Below are 22,574 nucleotides of genomic sequence, written 5' to 3' on the forward strand. Positions count from 1 at the left end.
AAAATAGAAAGTTAAGTCTAAATCATGTGATCAGAGGTTCCTGTCTTTCTACGGAGTGAGTTTTTTTTAACTACTTAGACCAATAACTGATTATCTGAAACCACCCTGTCTGATGTTAGAATTAAAGTGATTAGTTTGGATCCAGATTTACTTGTGTGCAACTGGGCTAATTCATTTACCTAGTTCTTACTGGACTTCTCCCGCAACACAGACTACCCTGCTTAAATTTTATGCAGCATTTGTGAGATTTTGAAGAGTTTAGTGATTGCAGGAGAGTGAAAGAAAGCTTGCTTCTGTCAGCCCAGTAAATGTGCCAAATCAGCAGCTAATCTATTGCTTCTGTTTCTTTACTTATGCTCCTGTTCTTTTCTTTGTTTCATTATTGTTCCCCATTGTCAGTCTATCTCTATATATGTCTTCCCCTTGTTACTTGAATGGAAATCAATAAGACAATGATTTAAGGAATTAATAGTCTCTGTACCTCAGCACTTGTCACTGATACCATTCTGTATCTATATTTCCATGTACTAATATAGATTTGGCTCTTGTTCCCATTTCTGTGGGGTTTTAGTATTCATTTCCTAAAATTTGTCTAGTAAATTGTGCTGTAATTCTATATGACAGTAACTCAGTTGCAAGCATAGTACAAATAACTGTCAGCATGGGAGTGTGCATAACAAAAAATTATTCTAATATGTATAAAACCTTTTCTTTGGGGTAAATTCAAATGTGATGGCTTTGACACACATTTGTTTTCGTACAGTCCATGGGTCACATAGGTGCTTGCTAATAGAGAAGCTTAGTGTCCTGAATGTGGCTTCAGGTTACTTTACATCGCAGCGCATGTCCTGATAACCCTCACTGAAATAGTAATGTTGCTGAGACTTTCTGGCCTGGTGTCTAGTGTTATGTTAATGAAGGGCCAAAGGGTATAATAGGATCTGACTCTTGCAAACAGATGTAGTAAGGATTGTCTCTAAAATACGTAAGCAGGCAACAACAGTGGACACTGTTTGCTGTACATAAATCTGACCTTCAGAAACCACTTTTAGTTCATCAAAATTAGTGGTGCTGAGAAATCGGCACATCAGTGCATAATGACTGTGAAATTAGGAATGAGAATTTGCTATGCAAATGACAGGACAAATCATGTGAAAAAGTCAAGAAAAACTGCATATTAAGACGTTATGTTACATAAAATTAATACTGCATTTCTTTCTTGCTTACTACTCCCTTGAAATATTTTTTAAAATCTTTTTATCTCCTGAGCAGCTATTGTCTGCTGATTTTTTAACATGTGCTGCATAAAAATGTTCAAAACATGTTATTACCTTTCATTGCGGTATATGAGATGACAGCAGACTCTTTTTAACTAAGTATATCCTTTTACTGCTTTTAGTTTTTTGCTGTCACCTATTTGAGCTGAAACTAAAGGAAAGTATTGTGCTTGAATATTACTTATTCAGTCATGTGAGTTTTGTACCCCCCTCAATTGTAACTTCCCCCCTTTTATCCTTTCCTTTCTTTATCTCTCTCTCTCTTTCTGCTGGGGTTTCTTGCAAAATAGTCTTGTTGCATTACCGGAACTGACAAAATGGTTCTCATGTAGTCTGCAAATTAAACACAAGTGCAGTGATTATTTTGAATAGCTAAATTACATTCTAGAAAGCTTGCAGAATTCAAAGCATTGTCATTAGGTATCCGCTTGAATACAATTTGTGTAACCTTGGCCAAGACAGCCTGTCATTTTAATGTCAGTGTTTTATCTGAACAAGACATCATCCTTTCAGATAGAGTGTACAGGTTCGTTGCAAAGATGCCCGTGCAGAAACGTGTTAACAGTTGCAAATATGAAATGCTATCAAGTTCATCACTGTAGCTGTTTGTCACTGAAATGTCATGGAAAGCGGCTTTTAATGGTATCTCACATAATACGAAAGAATTGAAGCCATCTGTATGCTAGGTGAATGTGGAACGGTTGAGACATCATTGTAGGAATTCCACCGCTAAAATTGCTGGGGAACAAGGTGTGGTTTTCTGTATCGCTGAAATTGCATTAATTTGCTTCAAGTCATTAAGTTGAAACTCCCCAATGGCCGCTTCTGAAGGGTCTTACTTGTTAATTAATGTAACATTTGTCAAAATTGATAGGTACCTCTAGAAGATGCGCAGATTAATAGCTTGATTTTCTCAGAACGTAAAATCTATTTCTGTGGAATGGGTAGGGGAAAAAAGCTTGTTTGGAAGGTGCAGTATTTCCCTGAACTAAATCAGATGCGATCGTTTTTTATTCCTTTGCTTGTCCTTTAAAATGAAGGCTGTAGGAAAAACATTTGGGGTTACCGAACAGTGCAGTTCTATACTTGCCTGTTCAGAAAAAACCTTCCCAGCCTGCAGCTCGAGTTCACTAAGACAATTATTTTGACTGTGTAGAGTAGAAGGAAAAATTTAAAACAAAATGTAACAAAACAATTCTCCTTTGACAGAAGGTTTGTTGAGCTGCTTGTTCTTTGCACTCTCTTCATACTTCAGGTTCCAGTGTCGGTGGCTATGATGACACCTCAAGTTATCACTCCCCAGCAAATGCAGCAGATCCTCCAGCAGCAAGTGCTAACTCCACAGCAACTTCAGGTCCTGCTCCAACAGCAGCAGGCACTCATGCTTCAACAGGTAACTGGTTTCTTTTGCAGCGGTTCAGCCAACCAACATAGCTATTGGAGAAAGAAAGCTATCAGTGCTGTTTCCTATGTCAAATACAAGAACATCTTCCCAGAATAGGCAGTTGTTCGTTACATGTTTATACCTTTCCCATCCTGACATCCATGATGAAATTGCAATTCCCAGAATTCTCTGCCAGCTAGGAATACTGGTAATGACAGTATTCCCAAGGACATCTGTAGAGTGTCAAGTTGAAGAAAGTGCCATTCGTTCACATTCACTATAGGAAATACATATCTGTATAATGGTGTTTATGTTAGTTGTAGTTCTCTATATATTTTGCCACAGTTGCAACTATTGATAGTGGTTGGGCAAAATCACTGTCTTAATAGCCGTCTCATATAATGCGGTCTGAAGAGTTGACTCTTCCTGAGCCTTTCTCCATGTGTTATTGGTAATACTTTGAGAATGGGCTAAAAGAGATGCCAAGCTTTCATACATGTTTCTAAGAATTAGTTTTCATCAGTGTCTGCCTGAAAGAACTCATGCTGTGATTTGTTAGAATAGGCGCTGTATTCATCTTTCAGACCATATGAAACAGCAGCGTAACACCACAGAAGTCGTTGAGCCTGGGCTGCCTTTTTTCAGCCTCTGCAGTGTAGTAGTTTCGTGATGGATTTAGAGATAGGAGAGCTGGATTCAAATCTTTATTTGGCCAGATGGTTTATTTAATACCTTGGTCTAGCTTTCTCGTGGTGTCACTTTGTAATAGAGGCAAGCCCTCTATGCCAGCTTGTCTCTGTTGGAAATAAAGACAGCATTAAAATCTAATCTATTTTCCCCCATATAAATATTATAGAATCTTTGTGCAACTGTGGTCTATCCACTTTTACTGTATTAATCAGTGTATGTTAACCCCTTGCTAGGATCACTTATCTTTCATTTGTGGCTTACACATGAGCTGAAAGGTAACTGGTGGAAAATAGCAAAGTAGTATCTTGACATAGCGATCAAAACAGAAGTGTGTACCAGCCACTCAATATCAGTAGAAATGCATACTATAAGTTTTTAAGGCTGTGATACAGCCTGTGGGTTAACATCCTCTTCCTCCAAGAATGTTGTGAATTAACCAAATCCCAAAATGACTTTGTGTGGTATACATGTCAGTGAAATGTGCTGGGTTCATTCATTCATTCACTCATTCATTCATAGAGCAGTAGTGTCAAAGACCATTCCAAGATGACATTGAACACTGTGACTTACATTCACTGTCTCAGGTATTAATTCACTGAATAGAAGTATTGAAAGAGCTATCTGTCTGGAGTAGTGGGCAAAGCGGATAGGAGAGGAAAACCTCTGTCTATACTAAATGATGCTTAGTACCGTACAGTGCAACAATGATTTAGAAAGCTTGTTTATGTTCCAAATAAAGATTCACCAGGCACTCCCAGCAAGGGCATTTTGGCTTTGTTGTTTCAATCAAAGGTCATCCCTTGCCTTATTTTAATTAGTTTGTGTAGAAAATGGTATGTTTTTCATCAGTTCATTTTGGAGATTACTTTTCAAACGATAATGCCAAGAATAGTCAATGTGCATTGAATTTATTGTCGAGTATCAAACTAAAGGTCAGAGCATTACAGATAAAAGGATGCTATTTTTCAAATTGCCGTTTGTGTATTATACCAAAAGGGGATCCTGAATTGGCTATCCCAATTTGTTTTACTTAATAACCTGTATTTTCCTCTTTTTCCTTGTCTCCTTTTATTTTCCTTTGTAGCAGCAGCTTCAAGAATTTTATAAGAAACAGCAGGAACAGTTGCAGCTTCAACTTCTACAGCAACAACATGCCGGAAAACAACCTAAAGAGGTACTGTTAAAACCCATTTTTATTTGCAAGCTAGAGATCGTGAAAGAAAGTATAGCAGCCATTTAAACAATTCTTTTATCCAGTAAATTTGTGCTTTCAAAGCCTAGCACAATATAAAGGCTAGTAACTTATTTTGTCATAGCCCACTTCCCATATGTATATCTTTGTAGCTGAATGATGAATTAACATACCCAAAATAGTTAAGATAAACAAAGTAATTTAAATTTCACCAGCCTAGCAGCTCACATCATACACATGTAACTTGGTGAAAAGAGCCAGAATTTGCCATTTTGGAATTGGATAGAGTTTTACATCTCCCTTTCTCTGCCAAACAGCTGGCTGATAGATTACAGCTTCTTTTACTAAATTACACATGTGCAGCCTGGATTCCTACAGGTGCAACCTACTGGAGCGAGCCCATTCAATGCAACCCAGAGAAAATGTGTCTGATTAGCTTTGGGCATTTTAGGCAAACCAGGAAAGCATAAGCACAAGTTTATTGTATTATTCTTTCTACTCCTTCTTAGAAAGTCTGATGCCAGAGGAGTTCACAGGATCCACTAGTTTCATCCACATGGCAGTCGGAACTTCATGACACAAGTTCTGCCCCTTACATAGATCTGATATAAAAAGAGCGGAGTTTGCCTTGAGCCATCACAATGCTCACTTGATCCTTCCCCACTCCACCACAGATACTCATGTCTTATGCTTATTCCATGAACAAAGATGGTGTATCTTTTCCCACAGGGATAGGAATCACTGCTGTGCTTTAATATTCTAAACAAATGGAAGGAGCAGAGAAGTTAATGTCTTGTATTTTCCCCTCACTGAATGTTTAAAATGGTCAAAGCTATCCCAAACTGGGAAAATTGTCTTGTGTGAAGCAACCTTAGATATCTTTAAATAACTAGGACTGAATGACCAACCCTGAAGTCCCTTTCATTTGTAAGCATTTTAGCATTTTAATGTCTCTGCTTGTAACCCTTTCCCTGTTTTACTTCTTACCAAACAGCTGCGCTTACCTCTAGAACTGAGATTTTTAGATAGTTCCAGGATATACTGTGCTTCTCTTGGAGCTTACTGGGGCATCTACAGGGAGAGAAGATAAAGGATGATGGGCAGAATTTGCTGAAAGACAGTTTATGTGCCATTACCAGTTATTTTGTGTTATATCTGCAGGGTTTTTTGTGTGTGTATGTATGAGAGATAGAGAGAAGAGGCTGGGAGGCACCATATTTTCCCAGCAGGAAAACAATCATGCCTATTAGACCAGCCGGTTCTCTTTATGAACTGACTGTGGGTCCTGGATTGTTCTCCACATATAGCTGCATGTAGGTTTCATGGCAAAGAAGCCTGAGTCCTTGACAATTGAATGATGGGGTGAGAAGGGTCCTGGGATGTAGACTTTTTGAAAACTCCTTCATTGCATAGCTGCAAGCCCGAGCTCAAAAAATTGGTTAATGGAAGTGTAACTGTTGGGGAAAAATCTCTTCTAGTATAGAGATGGCAAATTCAAATAATCACAGGTGCTACTTGAGGAGTAGTTTATTATCAGGAAGTGCTGTAATACTGAAGTCTTTTTATACATTGATATAAAAGTCTCTAATTACCAGAGTAGTCTCCATGAAGTCAGCAGTGTGCTGCCCCCAGAGGTATGATTGGTTGCTTGTATCTTGTTTTTAGGAAATTTCTTCGAATATATTTTCTTAGGTGTGCTTTTAACAATTCTAATACCTAGTGAGGATGGAGGGTGGCCATGTGATTTTACCTTGGGGCTGGCTTTATTGTTGTTTTACTCTTTTGGGAGATTGTCTTTTGAGATTCTTTGTATGCTGTTCAGAGTCATCCGATCAGGGCCTATTGAAATCTTTTTATTAAATAAGTAAATAAATCCATCACTCACCCTTTGTTCCATATGTGTGTGTGTGTGTGTGTGTGTGAGGAAGAGAGGAAGAGAAGGATGGTTTCTGTTGTTGTGGGCAGTAGGTGAGCAAGAACCTTTCTTTTCTCTCCCTTCTTTTCTCTGTCCATCTGTCCATCTACTTTGCTGTCACCTCACTTTTTGCCCATTGAAATGGACAGGGAGCAGTGCTGCCTTATTTTGAGACAGACCTTACCAATCAAGAGACACATGCCCTCAGGACCTACTCTTTCCCCTACATACAGTTGTAGGCTGCAGAGAATTACTTGAAGGTTCACCTGCAAACTATACTTACCAGAAGTAAAATAATTTCCCTTCTTCTCAAGATTAAGGAAGCAAAAAACTATCTCACAAAGTATTTACAGGCAAAATCTTACATGGAATATGTTGGTGGTGTAGTTTTCTCTGTTGCAAAATTTGTGGAATAGAGTGAAATCTCCCTTCTAAATAAGTTATGAATCATCTCACAATCCATGCATGTTTGCTATATACCTTCTACAACAAAGACTTTATAAATTCTATCATATACAGTATTATAATCTTTGTAGAAATTTGTCTGAGCATCATTTTTTTTTCCGTTAGAAAAGACTCAGTAGATTGTGACGTTTATATCGCTGTAAGTTAGGGATGATGTATTTGGCCCTCCAGAAGTTGACTGATAGATCATGTCCCGTCAGGTCAGTGTTGTCCATATAAATAGACCTTCCCCAGGATGATCTGTCCCCACTGGCCCTTCAGGTTTTCCAAAGATGCATCCATTCTTGTAATCTCATCCATCCAGCTTGCTGCTGGTCATCCTTTTACTCTTTCCTTCCATCTTTCCTAACATTATAGGCTTCACCATAGGGCTAGGTCTTCGCATAATGTATGCAGTATATGATAATTTGAGCCTGATAGTTTGTGCCTCCAGCGAGACCTTTGCATTGATTTGTTTAATAGTCCTTTGTTTTCTTGGCTATCCATGATATTTTCAGAAGTCTTCTCCAACATTAAGTTCAAAAGCACCAATACTCTTTCTGTCTTGCTTTTTTAGAGTCCAACTGTCACTTCCCTAGAGTGTCATAGGGAAAAAACATTGTCCACACTCTTCTCATCTTCGTAGAGATAGACACGTCACAGCATCTGAGTATCTTTTCCATAGCCTTCATTGCTATGCTGCGGAGAGCTCAACTATAATCCCCTGCCTTATGACTGGGCTATATGAGACTGTCATAAGTTGTGGTTAATTGACTTTTAGAGGATGGCAGATTCCATAACAACAGTAGAAATAACTTGTTTTGGGGCTTCCAGCCTCCAGTAGCCCTACCCAGCTCCACCATTTACTATCCAGGATAAGACTTTGAAGAAATGCAGCCCCATCACATCAGGCAAGCCTCAGTTTGGTTATCTTATCACACCTGCCCTGTTCGTGTGGCAGTTGCAATGAAGCATACATTTCCATGTTGCTCCATACATTTCCTTGCCTATCATCAACCCCATTCCCCGTGCAATATGGAAAACTAAGTTTTAAGTCAAGTGTGAATTTTATAGCTGAGTTATGAAATGGTGTGGGGGGGCTATAATAGGAAATGCTGACACAAACCTTAACAAGAGCCCGCTAACGGGTGCCACTATAATAAAAAAAGGAACAGATTAAAAAATGTCTAAAATGTAAATCTAAAGGACTAAGAGTAATTAAAATGGAAATGGCACAGGGAGGGAAGGCATGTAATTGTGAGATATCACTGTGCAGAATGCTCTCAGCTTTGTTTTGCTGGCTGTTTTTCTAATTCAGTAGGGCTTACTCATCAGTGGCAGTTCAATGCGCGTTAATGACTCTGGGATGCAGGCATCACTCTGGACAAAGAAATGATTATTGTGCGGTCAAAAGAAGTTCAAAGACAAGAAGGGAATTTCAGTTTTTCCCTTAGAGATCCACATTCAAGAGCATATAAATTAAGCCAAATGTTAAAAACCACAGTCTGAAAGCTGACTTCAAAGTCACAACTCTCTAATTAATGAACTGCGAGCTTCAGTTTGGACAAGTCGTGGTTTGATGTGCCCATAAATCAACATGACAGGCCTGTTTCACAGTCTCAGACAGGGCTTGTCATTGAGTCGCATCAGATGTAAACACAGCAGAAAAAAAGGGGGAATAGCAAGGAGGTGCAATTGATCAACAGAATTGGTAAAAACCCACTTTTGAAGCACATTATGCATGATCACAGGAAATGGCTATAGCCTCAAGAGGTTTTCTCCTTCTGCTGCTGCTTTTTTGAATCAGATTTCTAACAACCTTCAAAAGGGAGAATAAGAATTATGGAGCTTCTCCCCTGTGGCTGCAAGGCAATAACCCCCTGTTGTTATTTTGTGCTTCTTTCTGTTCAAAGGCATCAAATTTTAGTTTTTTAAGGATCTTTAACTCTATATTTGAAGACAAACAATAAAGGGCTGCCACTGTCATTCTTATCAGTTACCAGGGATTGTATTTTTTTTTCCTTTCTGTTGCCACTTCTTGTTAACCTCTTATTTGGTCTATTAGACATAGTTCTGAATGCAAGCCTGCATGCTGGGAGAACATGAAAGTTCAGATGAGCTCAGAGGGCAGATAAAGAAATTTGAAGGGGAAAGTTACACAGCAGAATGAACGATAAAAGTTAACTCTTCTAAATTGCTGCTGTCAGACAAGAGAGCGTCTCTGACACACAGATGATGGCTTGGAGATGAAGGAAAAATACTTTGTGTGTAAAAAGACAAGAAGGGAAGTTGGACAGTGTAATGGAATTTCAATATTTAACAGGACTGATGTACTGTGTGCATGTATCTAATATGGCAGTATCCAAAGCTGCACTAAGAGAAGACTGCTTTCTATTTTAAACTGAATTATTAAAAATGGTGGATGGATGGAAGGAAGGAGCAAGCATCTTTTTCTTTTAAGTGATACTTGTTTTAAAGATGGATGGATGAGTAAATAGATTGGTGCCTGACTTCAAACAATGTAGTTCATCCCACAGGTTTTTCAGAGCCATATTCCTCAGTTTAAGAGAATATTCTTGCTAATTTGATATGCTGACAATGGTCCACGTTAGATGCAGGTACATCTATGTACCATGTATTTAAATCCATATTATCAATACTAAATTATTGCAAAACAGCCATTTTGAATTTGACATTTGTTACAATTTTAAAGTGGATTGACTTAATGCATCACCTAATGCATTGTAACAGTCACTCCCTGCTCCTAGTGCTCACAGTATTGTACCATCTCCTGAAAGCAGATCTGTATCCTTAAGCAAGATTTTTTTTAAAAAAACCTAAAACCAGTGTACTTTATATGGTGGTTTTTAAAAAGGCTTACTTCTTCCAAGTAAGATTAAGGGAAAATTTACAGCAGGGTGGAGAATATCTCTATTGCAGCTTTTCCATTTCTTAAAGCCAGTTTTCAAGTCTGCAACTTAACTCAGTGCTATACTCTGTGTTTTGATTTTATTAAAAATTATCCTACTGAGTATATGAAATAGGCAGGGGGAGGGGAGATGAGAGATTTTAAATACAATTTAGAAAATATCCCAAACTTTTTTTTAATTCAACTTAAGCTGAATAGGTTGTTTTAATAAAAGGCTGTTTGTCCTCCAGAGTTATGACAATTTATGTTAGGCAGTAGGGAGTAACCCAAGAAAGGAAAACAGACCTTTGACAGCGGCTTTAGGGAGGAGATCAAAAATGCAAGTTTTATCAGGATATTTCAGCATTCTAACAACTGACTACTGACCTGACAACAGGACTGCACCGAGACCTTTTTTGTATGCATTCAATTGTGAGAAGTAAACAAACTGCCTTGTATCCTGTGTTTGGTAACTGGGTGGAGAACACAGTTTGGCAACGTGCATTGCTTTTAAGTTCTTTCTTGGACAATGGGTTTGTGTACTTTTTTATTCTGGCTTTTTAAACTGAGAAAACTTTCATGAGCTTTTCCTGGAGGATAGCTGTGAAGACAACAGAACAAGCATCAGTCAACTTATATAAATAAAGCTGGCTTTAAAATATTAACTTGCAGTAAAGTGGCAAGTCACTGACACGTCCCAAGCATGGAGCATTTTCATACTAAATCATTCCTTTTACAGTATACGTTTTTCACAAGGATTAGCATCTGAGATACTGAACAATAATTAAACCCTAGTTTAATTGTCCTTGAGATTTATCTTAATTGAAAAACTTCAGAAGAATATTAAAAAAAAACCACTAAATTCTTTGGGGGCATAGCTGATTCAGAACTGAAATGGCCTTGCTAAATTTTTTGCTTATTTACATCTTTGTTGTTCTGGCTACAGATATGGGGTGGGGGTGGGGGGTTATTAAAAAAAAAAGAAGATCAGTTACTTATTTTAGTGAGTGAAATAATGGGCTAATTAACGATAGGCTCTGTTTCCAGCAAAATAAGCTTCTTGCACTGTACCCATAAGCATGTCTGCTCAAAAGTAAACTCTGTTTAAGATTTGCTTGGTTGTCTGTTAGATTTATATCCTGCCTTTCCTCCAGAAGCTCAAGGTGGCAGATACAGCATTCCTTCCTCAAGTTTCCCCACAACAGGAATCCTATGGGGTAGGTTAGAGTGAGAGGGAGGAACTGGCCCAAGTCATCCAGTGAGTTTCTATGGCTGAGAATGGACCTGAACTTCATTCTCCACAATTTTAGTCCAGTACATTAACCACTACACCATAGTAGCTCCCAGTTTAAGACATCAGTTTTTAAAAACGTGTTATTTGATCATTCCTTTATACTCTATATTTTATAGTTATTTTTTACTTGTACTTTTTTTTTAATGTATTTATTCTTTTTAAGTGTTGTATGCCTCCCAGAGTCACTTTTATGTGAGATGGGCAGCTATATAAATATGATAAATAAATAAAATACTACATAGGTTTCAGAAAGCTTGCAAACTTAAGAAATGAACTTTTGTATAGTTAATTTCAACCAAGGTAATCCCTACCTAGTTAAATGTGCCCTTAGATAAATGATGTAACACGGTTTCAGTTCCACATGAGTAAGTAGACATGTTAAGGATAAGAAGAGTAGTGTATTCACAATTTGGAATAAAAAAGAGTTTGAACATGCATTCTCTGCCATAAATGCACCTTGTCATTGTCAGAATATATTTCTGGTGAGGTAGCAAAAACAAAGAAGAATTGGGGGATTTCAAGGAGAAAGAGGGCAAATCAGGAGAAGGGGCAAGAAAGGGCACTTAACAATGAGCTCCCCTTCCTCCAGTTCTAGTATCCTTATGGTCACTGGAAGCCCCACTCTGCCATTGTTGGAACCAGTTTCTCAAGAGGAGTGTTTGAACCCCAGTACCTTTGCTCTTGCCATTTCCTTTCCAGTCAAAGAGATGCTATCCCTGTCATTTCTGTCTCAAGGCCCATCTAAGTGTCATGCTCCTTAGATGGATACTGCCAAGAACAAATCAGCTTCTTTTTATGAAGGACTTAATGGCTGCTTTCCACATTACTCCAGACAGACTAAGCTGAAATAGAATTAGGTTACAGTTCACTTTGTTTACTTATTTATTTAATCTTATTTGTATAGCTTCCCATCTTACAAAACATGACTCTGGGTGGCGTACAATAAAAACAAACCATAAAATAATGTGGGAAACCAACCATTGTCTTAGCATGTTGTGTGACACCGGCCATTCATTAACCCATAATATAGCTTATTTGTTTGGCATTCATATTATGTAAACCCAGGAACTTTTTTTGTTGTTGTTAACCTGGGTTTGGGTTTAGTGCGTTGTCTGGCTGTTCTTAGTATGAGCGTCTTTTGTTTTGAACCCTTGGTTGTTCAGCATGCATACATTTGAACCAGTTCTAATATATTTTGCTATTGTTAATTTGGACAATGAAACCAGAGGAAGGGAGGATCTGTTGCTCCTGGCCATTTGGTGTGTGGAAGCAAAGGAATATTTTCACTTTCTTGTGAGATGCCTATTCATTTCAGTTGGAATAAAATACAGAAAGAGAGGGAGAGAGGGGTGAAAGAAAGTGTAACATTTGATCCAAAAAGTGAAAACAGTGTTTAATTAAAGCTCCAGAACTATACATGTGGGAAATTGTTTCAAGGGAAGGTGCTCTCAGGTATATTTTGAGAAGCATTTTTGCAAATAACTCTCCCAGGATAGAGGGCAAAGTTTGCATGCAAGTTGTTTCCTGAAGAGGTAGAGCTATGCATAAGCACTATATATTATTCATTTATTTTTTCTTTGTATGTTGTTTGTTTGATTTATTATAGTCACCCACTCCAAAGACTATATCTACTGCATTATTTTTTTTTTTCCACTTCTTACATAGCTGCAAATACACTCTAGTCTGTTTGGTTGGGAGGAAAATGGAGTTCCCACCTTAATGGCAGGCAATAAATGCCTTTACAGATGTTTTGTGAAGACTTGTTCCAATCAAAATTGAATTCTGGTGATTCCATGTAATTTTTTTGACATGTTACAAAGTAGCTTGTCATTGCCTTTTTCCAGTTTTTTTTTTCTTTAACTTCCCATTCCAGCATTCACCTGTGGGCTTTCTTGGTGATCTTCCATCCTATTAATCAGGCCCAACCCTGCTTGGTTTGGGTTTCCCCCCGCCCCCCGTCAGCCAAAGCTGGGTAGGTGCTGACAATATATTTTTAGAATGAATTGTTTAAAGATGAAAATAAGAACTTTCCTATAGGCAAATTCAGTCATTCCCCACTGTATATAGGTTTTAATTCTTCAATTATTCTCCATTCATTCTTTCCAAATGCTGTTGTCTTACAGATTATATATGTTTCTCTCAGTCAAGGGTTAATTTTCTTTCTCCAGATGTTAGCTGCAAAAGCTCTGAAGACCTCCACCTTGATGTGATTCCTAACAGATTAGGGATATTAGATAATTTCCTTCTGTTTATTGTACTAGTGCACTATGTTATCTTTCTATCACTCAGATAATTACTAAGGAAATCTACATTAACTTTTTTTGGCTAGCTTAAGGAATTGCTAAACATTGGCTTGATGCACTGATATTTTATACAACCAAAGTTTCCTCCTGTCATTGCTCAATAAATAAAAAGATCCTTATCAAAGCAGCAAAAGCCTTTTCATGGGTGCTTAAAGAACAAAAGTAAATAAAATACAAGATGAGTAAAACCTAAGGGCTTCCTTAAATGAAACAAAATTAAGGACTCTGAAGCCTCAAGTACTGTACATATTAAGTGCATTCAAATAAGATGTTGTTTGCTAAATTATGAATGTGTATAATTAAAATCTAGTGGCTGTTTCTATGAAAGATTTACAGTGTTATTTCATCGTTTGTCATGGCTAATTAACAATATTAGATGAAGTTTTTCTTCTTCAAAGGTCTGGGATTTTTTCTCATTCATTTATGTCAGAAGTGATAAACAGAGTAGTTAAAACCTTCTCTGGGGGCAGCAGTGAGAAAAGCAACATGGTCTTTTACACCTCAAAGGTTCAAGGTTCAGATCCTGGCAACTATAACATCATAGCCTTTTTCCCCGAGATAATTTTTCCCCAAACTGCTGAAGTGTTGTTTTTTTTTAAGTGGAAATGATAGATTGCATGACAGAAGCAGCCCCTATGGAAAATACAATAAATTAACCAATCGGTGCCTTAATCGCTGAGACAATTCTTTAATAAGTAAATAGAGCATAGCATGGGTTATTTGTCATTACAATTAAGTGTAGATGTATGAGGTTCATGTTACTTTCTGTGTTTGGAATATGCAGCTCAAGTTTATAAGAACTTCACTAGCTGCCAATCATAGTGACAAGCAAAATTTTGAACCACACCCGTTTTTAGTAAAACAACATGAAAATATAACTACATTCCATCATTGCATTTTCCCCCAACCTAAATTAAAAAATAATAATAACATGACGCTGGGCAATCTTGTGCACGCACCATTAGTAATGCTACTACAGAGTGTATGCTGAGGTTATATCTGTAGGCCACATTCACTTGAAATTGTCATGCTTTTTAAAAGATTTATAAAGATTTATAATCTATAATGATTTAAAAATTATATGCATGAATTTGACTAATTCCACATTGCAATGATAAGAAGTACTTCTCCAGTTTGCACTATTTGAAGTTTAAAATTATAGTTTTGAAAACATTGTCTTATGACAATATGTGGAAGATTTTAGTTTGCTTGTGTTTTTGTTCTACTTTTTCATATTTTTAAAACTTCGCCCATTTTTATGTTACCATCAGGAGTAGAAATTATGATAAATGGAAGGGTTCTTCATAATTTCTTTTAAAAATTAATTGTTTTTTGTCTTAATTTTTTTTCTTGTACACAGATGTTGTTTAACCTTTATAGGTCCCTGTTGGAACTGATGGGACCATTAGGCATCTCCTTCAACTCCTGGAAAGTTTTTCCCCATACTTGATCTTTTTTAATATATGTAATTGTATAATTTTGAAAAAAATGGATAACTGGTATGGTAAAAGCACAGTGCAGTCTCCAGCATTTATTTCTGTGAATGTCTGAATTCCACATGAGTGCTGTCAGCATTCTTACCTAACGCTTGCTTTGAAGCGTGTCCATCTGCCCGGAAAAAAAAAAGAAAAAAGAAAACATAGTAAAGCTGAGGTTGGTGAGGAACATATGCACTAGTACGAGTTCCAGTAAATAGTTGTTTGGGGGCTAGACTTGCCTATTGTGGCAGCTATTTTGTGAAGGAGCTAGCCCTCCCTCAATACCACCCATTGTGCCCATGAATTGCTCGAAAAATTCCAAATGTGTTGTGATCTCTGCTTTGTAGAGTACCCCAAAATAATTGTAGTCCTGTACATAATTATTTTAATAGGATTTCTCAGAAAAAGGCAGCCTTTAGGGTTAGGATTTGACCACCATTCTGAAACTCATTAAGCTACAGAATCGGCCAATAATTTGAGGATTGCTTTAACAGGCTTGCATAGATTGTGATCCATCAAGCTCAATGTAACTGACTAGCTTTGAATTATGGCTTGCCATGTGGTGACAGCTAGGTCCCTCATTTTTACACTTATAAGCAGGCAGCAAAACAGCAAGGTTTATTGAGCACCTGGTATGCTGCCAAGCTCAGCTCATGGAAAACATTTAACTAATGAGACATAAGATATGCAGACATGCTTTAAAAATAATAGACATTTGTGATGTCGGTGCAACTGTACCTTTGTATGGTGGTTAAGGAAATTCCTCTGAAGGCAAATACACTGGGAGCTGCTGTTACATTCTTATAGACCCCAGGGCCCATCAATATTTGCCTGAGCTCATAGCAGCAATTCCCATAAATTGGCTGTAAGTATTTTCATGACTATTTGTACTCCTGCTACTTGCTGGGGTGTAATCCTTAAGTGGAACTAAATCTCACTGAACATCACATTAAGTAGACATGCATAGAACTGCACTGTTAGTCTTTTACCTACTTACTGTAGCTTTAGCTAAGAGTAAGCTACCTTCAAGGTTCTTAATTAATCTTTTCCTTTTCTCTTAAATGTGGAAGTGGAAGGGAGTGCATTTATAAAACTAAAAGAAGCATATCAATGATTTCTCTTTTCCAGCCGCAGCAGCAACAGGTGACTTCCCAACAGTTGGCCTTCCAGCAGCAGCTTCTGCAGATGCAGCAACTGCAACAGCAACACCTCTTGTCTTTGCAACGTCAAGGTTTGCTGACAATTCAGCCGGGCCAGCCTGCTTTGCCACTGCAGCCTCTTGCTCAAGGTAAGGGTGGCTTTTGAGGGTTGCTGTCAGTAATGGGGACAAATCCATCTAACACTGGGAAGACAAATTGTGCCAGGAAATTACTTCTGGAGAATTGGTTTGCATTCCTTTTTTGCTAGCTGCCAATCTCCCAAACTGATATTCATGTCATGAGTCTATCAGATCCTTGTTAGGGTAGTCTGTACTTAGAACAGTGATCCTGGATACAAGAGAATAATCCAGCTCACACTTTTTAGCTAGATCAGCTTTCCTTGATACAAGAATGCAGGCAAAAAGTTTTGTGTAACAAGGTTTATAGATAAAGTGTTCCGTATAACTTGAAAAGCTTTGCAGTTTTAAGTCAAACAAAAATTCCCCAATAAAAAAGTTACACAGGTAGTCCTCCAGCTTGTTTCATTTTTGGATGTGATGAATGTAGTCCACTGCTGGGAGGTTGTCCACATGGCTCTGCTCCTCCATACAGGCCCTGGTGCTCCGTAGTTCTTCTGCAGACATTCTGATAAGGTTTTGCTAGCAATAATAGTAACATTCTCATATAAAACAAGAATAAATTATTCCAAGGGTGAAAAAAAGAACTTTCACAAAATATCAGTGAGTTAAATTGCTTGTCGTGACATATTTTTTACCATGTATTGCTCGCTTACTTTCTATAAGAACATTGCAGTTCTTAGACGCAAAAAGACCACAAATTCTGCCAGACTTGCTCCAGTATATTTAACAGCAACCTGATGTGCAGAAATTGGCAGTTGAAATTTTTCACAGCATAACATAAACATACTGCTTTCTAATGACTGCAGATCAATTTGTTGTTAAAGCCTGGGTCCAAAAGTTGACAATGCTATAGAGAGATGAGAGTCATGAACTGAACATATTGTGGTAATCACATTTTGAAAACATGCAGTAGCCACCATTTGAGTCCTCTTTACCTTACAAAGTTTGAATAATAATTCCCTGTTGCCTTAATCATGTCTTTGACAGAGGATAAGAAGTTTCGTATTTTCTTTCTACCTTTTAAAATAGTTACATCTGTATTTGCTATCCTTGAGACGCGAGTTGAGCAAAGGAATTCTTAAATGCTGCACCCCTCCTCTTCAGCTACTTTATCTTTTCCCCCACATCCTCAAATGCCTGTGAAATTTGAATAACCATCTCAGCATTTCCAGATAGCTCAGTTGATTGATTTTACCTACTGGTTGTGTTAATCTTCATAAAAAACATATTCTCTTGACCTTCTTCAGCTTTCTGCGGTCAGGTGTGCCAACAGTAAAGATTTTGGTAAACCCAGTCCTCAATTTATGGTGAGCAAAATAGGGGATGCTTAATGAAATCCATCTCCTGATAAAAATTTTTAGCCTGCTTTGTGTAGCTCTGCTAAAAAAAAAAAAAAAAAGATAACAAAACCAAAAACAAGTCCTTTTTGCCTCCTCCCCAGTAATTTAACTATAGGGATAAATGTTCTTATTTCCATCTAATCTTGAATTTACGGATTAAACTTTACACATTCCAAAGTGATTAATCCATTATAGACTTGACCACTAGGATTGTAATCTGAAGCAAGGGGAAGTGAGAGCAATCCTCATGCTCGAGTGTTTCATCTATTGATTTTTCCCCTGAAATATTTCATTGCTAATCATGGGTATGCATCCACTACATTTATTGCATTTTTCCTGCAGCAAGGCAAGGAAGGAAGCTAAAGACTTGTTTTTGGTTCCATTCAGTGGGAACCAAACATTCAGTGGGTCAAAGTTGGATAGCTTCAAATGTTTCCTGTTCATGGTAGAAGATGGTCAAGTGGAAAATTTACTTGATGTAAAGTGTAATATTGCCACTGTAGAAGCTTAAAAAGAAATAAAATTTGAGAGGAAAATTAAAGGAAATAGTATAAAGGCTGATTTGATTCATGTAAAATATTATAGCATAAGTTAATTATACCTTCAGATGTAATTGAGAGATCTCACAAGCTATTTTTACCTATCATCTCACTAGACTCTGGACTCATGTCTTTCTAATTCTTTTTTTACAAACAGTTCCTCTATTATTAAGTTTCCTTGGCAAGCTTCATAGCATAATATATCACTTAAGCTGTCCAAAAGAGGGCAATTGGGCAGTGACAAGATACACTCACATGTAATGTGAAAGAAATGAATGTGGTGATGCATGAAGTGTAATTTGTGCAGCAACACATCAGAGACACTAGTAGGTAATTCAGCAGTTGTGGCATTGATTGATGAATAGGCTTCACTGTCTAGTGTAACTATTAGTTCTTGCAACTTAGGAGGGGGAGATATTTAAAAAGGAATAAGCACAAGTGATAAGGCAAATATTAACAAAAGGAAGTTTAATTGCTCAGTTTCTGGTATTAGTTATTTTTTCCGTTCATCTTCTGTTATGATCCTAGAGCTTTATTGGGTTTGGGAAGAAGAGAGAAAAGATAATTTGAGAATTTAGACAGGACAGAATACAACACAGTTTCTTTATCGGAGAAATCTGATGGCTTTAAACTGATGTCATTATGAGGTTTAAATCAACTTTCTGCTTGCTTGAACATGGTCACCTGGGTATGGATGTACAAGGACAAAAAAAGGTTGAGCAACTTTAGTTGTCTTAGAGCTGGCAAATACCTGGGGTTGTGAAATCAAGTTCCATGGAGGGTAATCTGTCAGCTGTCCCCACAACATACATTTTTTAAGCCTGTACCTGCATTTTCTTTTATAATGAAGAAAATACTTCTCCTAGGAAAAAGTGACATAGCAAAGAAAAATGTGAAAGCTCCAGTCTGTAATAATTGGCAATGAATAGTTACATTATAGGCACCCTTTTTGTAACTGGCAACAAAAGTACATCACACACACACACACACACGAGAAATAAACATAGCTTATATGCATTCTGTGAAAACAGATGCAACCTCACTGTATTCTTTTTAGGACAAATAATAGTGATAATGATTAAAAACAGCCACAATTATTACTATATGGGGCAATAGTTTTAAAATTACTCACTGTAACATTAAAAAAAAAATCTTGTCAGTTCTCTTGCATAAAATAGCATATGCCTCATTATAATTTTCATGCGTTTCCACTAAAACCAATAATCTAGACATTCACTCTGTACCCAGAAGCCATAATAAAACAAACTTAATCTCAAAAGCATTCCAGACAACTAGATTTCTTCTCCAGAAGAAGAGTAAAAAAAATCAAATGTGTGAAAGTTTTGTATTCCTAATTGGAGGAAGCCTCCTCCTGCAGCCTCCTGCCTGAGCCTCCTGGTATAGCAACATCCGAGAAGAATCAATTTTCCCATTCCTAGATGAAAATTTTCCTAGAATCAATTTTCCCATTCCTAGTTGAAAATCTGCCATTAACAGTTCTCTAACTTTTGTCCAAACACTTTTAAGTTTACTAAATAGTCTACTTGAAGATGTGCAAAACATTCTGTGGATGGACTGTTCCATGCAGTGGTCTGTGCTAAGATTGAAACACATCTGGAAGATGGATGCTTGGTCTAGGCATGGATGGCACAGGTAGGGTAGGAGACAGCAAGGAAAAGGCAAGGCAAATGGAATTGTGCAGCAGGGAAGAGGAAGGAAGGTGCTGGGACAATTGGGGGAAGGGATTGATGAACAGAGTAGCTTGGATTATACCAGACTTGAATTCAAGCACAGCAGCTGCAGTGAAGGCAAGTGAAAAGAAAGGAAAGAAAAATGTAGGGATGACTGGTGGGAGGGCTGGTACCCAGGCCATGAGGAGTAGGAAGGGGGAGAGGGAAAGACACACCAGCCTTATCCTACTTGACCTGAAATTTGTCTTGGTCAAAACACTTGTTAGCCAAATGAGTCCAGCTTTTGGTTCAGCCAGACCACAACTTGCCCTGAACTGGTTGAGCTGGACTGAGCCATAATGTGTTTCTTCTGTGTGTGGAACAAAATAGATTTTCTATTTGTGCACATATCTGTGCTTTAAAAAAGTACATGATTACAGATTACCCTTTCTATTCTTGAGTTTTGTTCTAGCATAATGAAACTGCAAATAATGAGATCTTGAGTTTATGGAAATTAAGGGGGGTTAGGTTTCAAAACATATGGTTATCCTCTTCCTGTCCTCACATACAGACTGTCTGCATGATATATTTGATCATCCTTCTCCTCACTAATTTTGACAAATTTTGCAGTGTCAGCATAGTCACAGGACTTCAGTGGCTTTCTAGCCTTCAAAGTGACTGTCTTAATTGGTGACGGAAGGAAGCAATCTGTGCTGGCTTCTCTGCTTTCTGTGGCTCTTTCATGACCTTGGTGGAGAGGTCTCTTAATAATGCCACTGATGCTTGTGCCTCCTAAAGACCACTTGTAGCTAGTTCTGATGATCATGCGGATAGTCCCATGACTCGTTAGGATAGTCCTCTTTTTTCCATAGCCTCAAACAATGGGCTGATTTTCACCATTCCCCTGCTCAAAGGAGCGCTGCCAGCCATGATTGCCAGTGTTCTGGTCAAAGGCTTCAGAGACACATGGTCATTGGAGCAAATTGCAAGCAGTGGCAGCAGTAAAATCCAGCAATATGACTAAGAGGCCCCTCTATCAAGATTAAGAAGAACTGTGTGGAGCAGAAAAGCCAGCATGAACCATGTGGTCTGTGTAAGCAGCTCCTTCCATCACCACTGACTTGCTCTAAAGAAGAAGGCATTCAGCTTCTGCAAGGAAGCCATATGGAGCTTTACAACCAGATTAATTCAGTGAGATCCAGTCTGAGTTGGTGAGAAGGAGGACAAATACGTTGTGCAAAGAATCTAATCCTTAAAAAAACTTTTTGCATGCACAAAAGCCTGTCTACTATTTTGTGAATGTATAAAATAACAATAAAAAAGGGCCCAAACCATAAGTACATGAACACCTTTATATATATATATAGAGGTCTTGAGTCTATTTAGGGTAGACAAAATTGTGGATAACAAAACTGATAAGCCACAGGTGCTTCTAAAAGCTCACATAATTATTGGGATACTTAATTTTACTCTATGACATCATAATTGGATTCCGTTGCTTAAAGCCATCTAATCTATAATCCTCTGCCTGTGAATTGTTCCAGCTGTCGCTATATTGTTTTTTTGTGTACAAATGTGGGTTTTGCTTATGTTGTGCGAAGATGCCCTCATAAATGTCAGTCAATTGCTCTTCTATAGAAGGTTTGCTGTAGGGATTGTAACATGTTATTTCACCTCTTTTGCCCTTGATATACTGAGATACTTTATGCCATCTTCTAAATGAACAAAAATCAAGCAGCTTTATAGTATTATCTATCTTTAAAAATAAAAAAGCTATGTGCGTGAGATTTCACGGTGATGAATAATAATGGTAAATATATTTTTCTCACATTGGTAGAACCCCAAAATGTAAAATTGACTCAACGCAATCTAGTATCTACTATCCCATCAACAGACAGGTCCATTCACTATTGTTTCAACTGAGTAAACAGTGGTGAAAGGGTCGGTCATATTCACAGTAATTGTTAGTGTGGAGACAGTCCTGTCAAGCGTGTTAGCTAAAAATATACGCTACTCTGTCACTTTGCAAGGGGTTTGAAAATAATAGCTCAGTTGCTGTTAAACAGGACATAAGATTACACTGTGACCTTTCTCTTTGTTTAAATTTCTTCAGAGCTTTAATTTTGGAGGACAGGTTATAACTGAATAATAGTGAATTCCTCATATGAGGCAAACTTCTTCAAAGTATATTTGGCATTTATTTTTATAGAAGAGGAAATAAATGGCTTTATAGCAGTAGATGTATCTTAAGACTCAGACCACTTAATGTTGAAGTATCTTGTAGAATATATACTAATTACAAACATTTTTGCTTTTTTTTTTTTTTTTTTAGTCAGCCCCATAGCAAAGACCAAATGTTTTTGTTAATGCCATTCTGAGTAAGGCGGGGAAGATTATTGGTCTGTCGTGCAATAATTTACTCCTCTTTGATATGCAAACGATCCACGGTGAATATAAAAAAAAATCCTATCAGACTCATTTCACAGTTCTTAACCACTTAGATTCTCTGGAGTCTATCGCCTCATTAGACCACTGCTCTCCAAAGCTAGCATAATTAAAATCTTTAACAGTTTAGCAAAGTAAAGATGTTTGGCTGATCACGTTAAGATGATTATCTAGCCATTGTATTCTAAATGACAAAAATAAATTAAATTTAGACCTTGGCATTTTTTATTATGTGTTTCAAATGAATCTAATGCATACTGCCTTTATTTAATGCCTTAGGTCTGGTAAGAGACATGTATGTGTTTCAGTTACAGATGTATATTTTGAAAATGGCAGGCTGCCCCCACACCCTTGCACTGATTAAAAAAAAAAAAAATACAGTCCCTTGAAACAAAGAAGCTGGATTTCTTGGCCCT

The 22,574-nt window shown here is 37.5% G+C and overlaps 1 protein-coding gene across 13 annotated transcripts in view; it reads left to right on the forward strand.

Moving 5' to 3' along the window:
• The window catches only part of FOXP1 (forkhead box P1), a 636,434-nt gene that overhangs the window by 530,253 nt on the left and 83,607 nt on the right, over positions 1 to 22,574 (forward strand). For 12 of the 13 annotated variants that reach the window (XM_088134348.1, XM_088134346.1, XM_088134347.1 and 9 more), the window contains 3 exons: positions 2,533 to 2,670; positions 4,436 to 4,525; positions 16,014 to 16,173. In XM_088134348.1, coding sequence (XP_087990474.1) covers positions 2,533 to 2,670; positions 4,436 to 4,525; positions 16,014 to 16,173 — 388 coding nt within the window. The remainder of the gene's footprint in view (positions 1 to 2,532; positions 2,671 to 4,435; positions 4,526 to 16,013; positions 16,174 to 22,574) is intronic. The other variant, XM_088134345.1, reaches the window with a different exon arrangement.

Source organism: Python bivittatus, unplaced genomic scaffold (genome assembly GCF_059951505.1).
Source record: "Python bivittatus isolate LINGU-HERP-01145 unplaced genomic scaffold, Pbiv_v1 ctg000080_np1212, whole genome shotgun sequence".
In the NCBI taxonomy this organism is placed as follows: Eukaryota; Metazoa; Chordata; class Lepidosauria; order Squamata; family Pythonidae; genus Python; species Python bivittatus.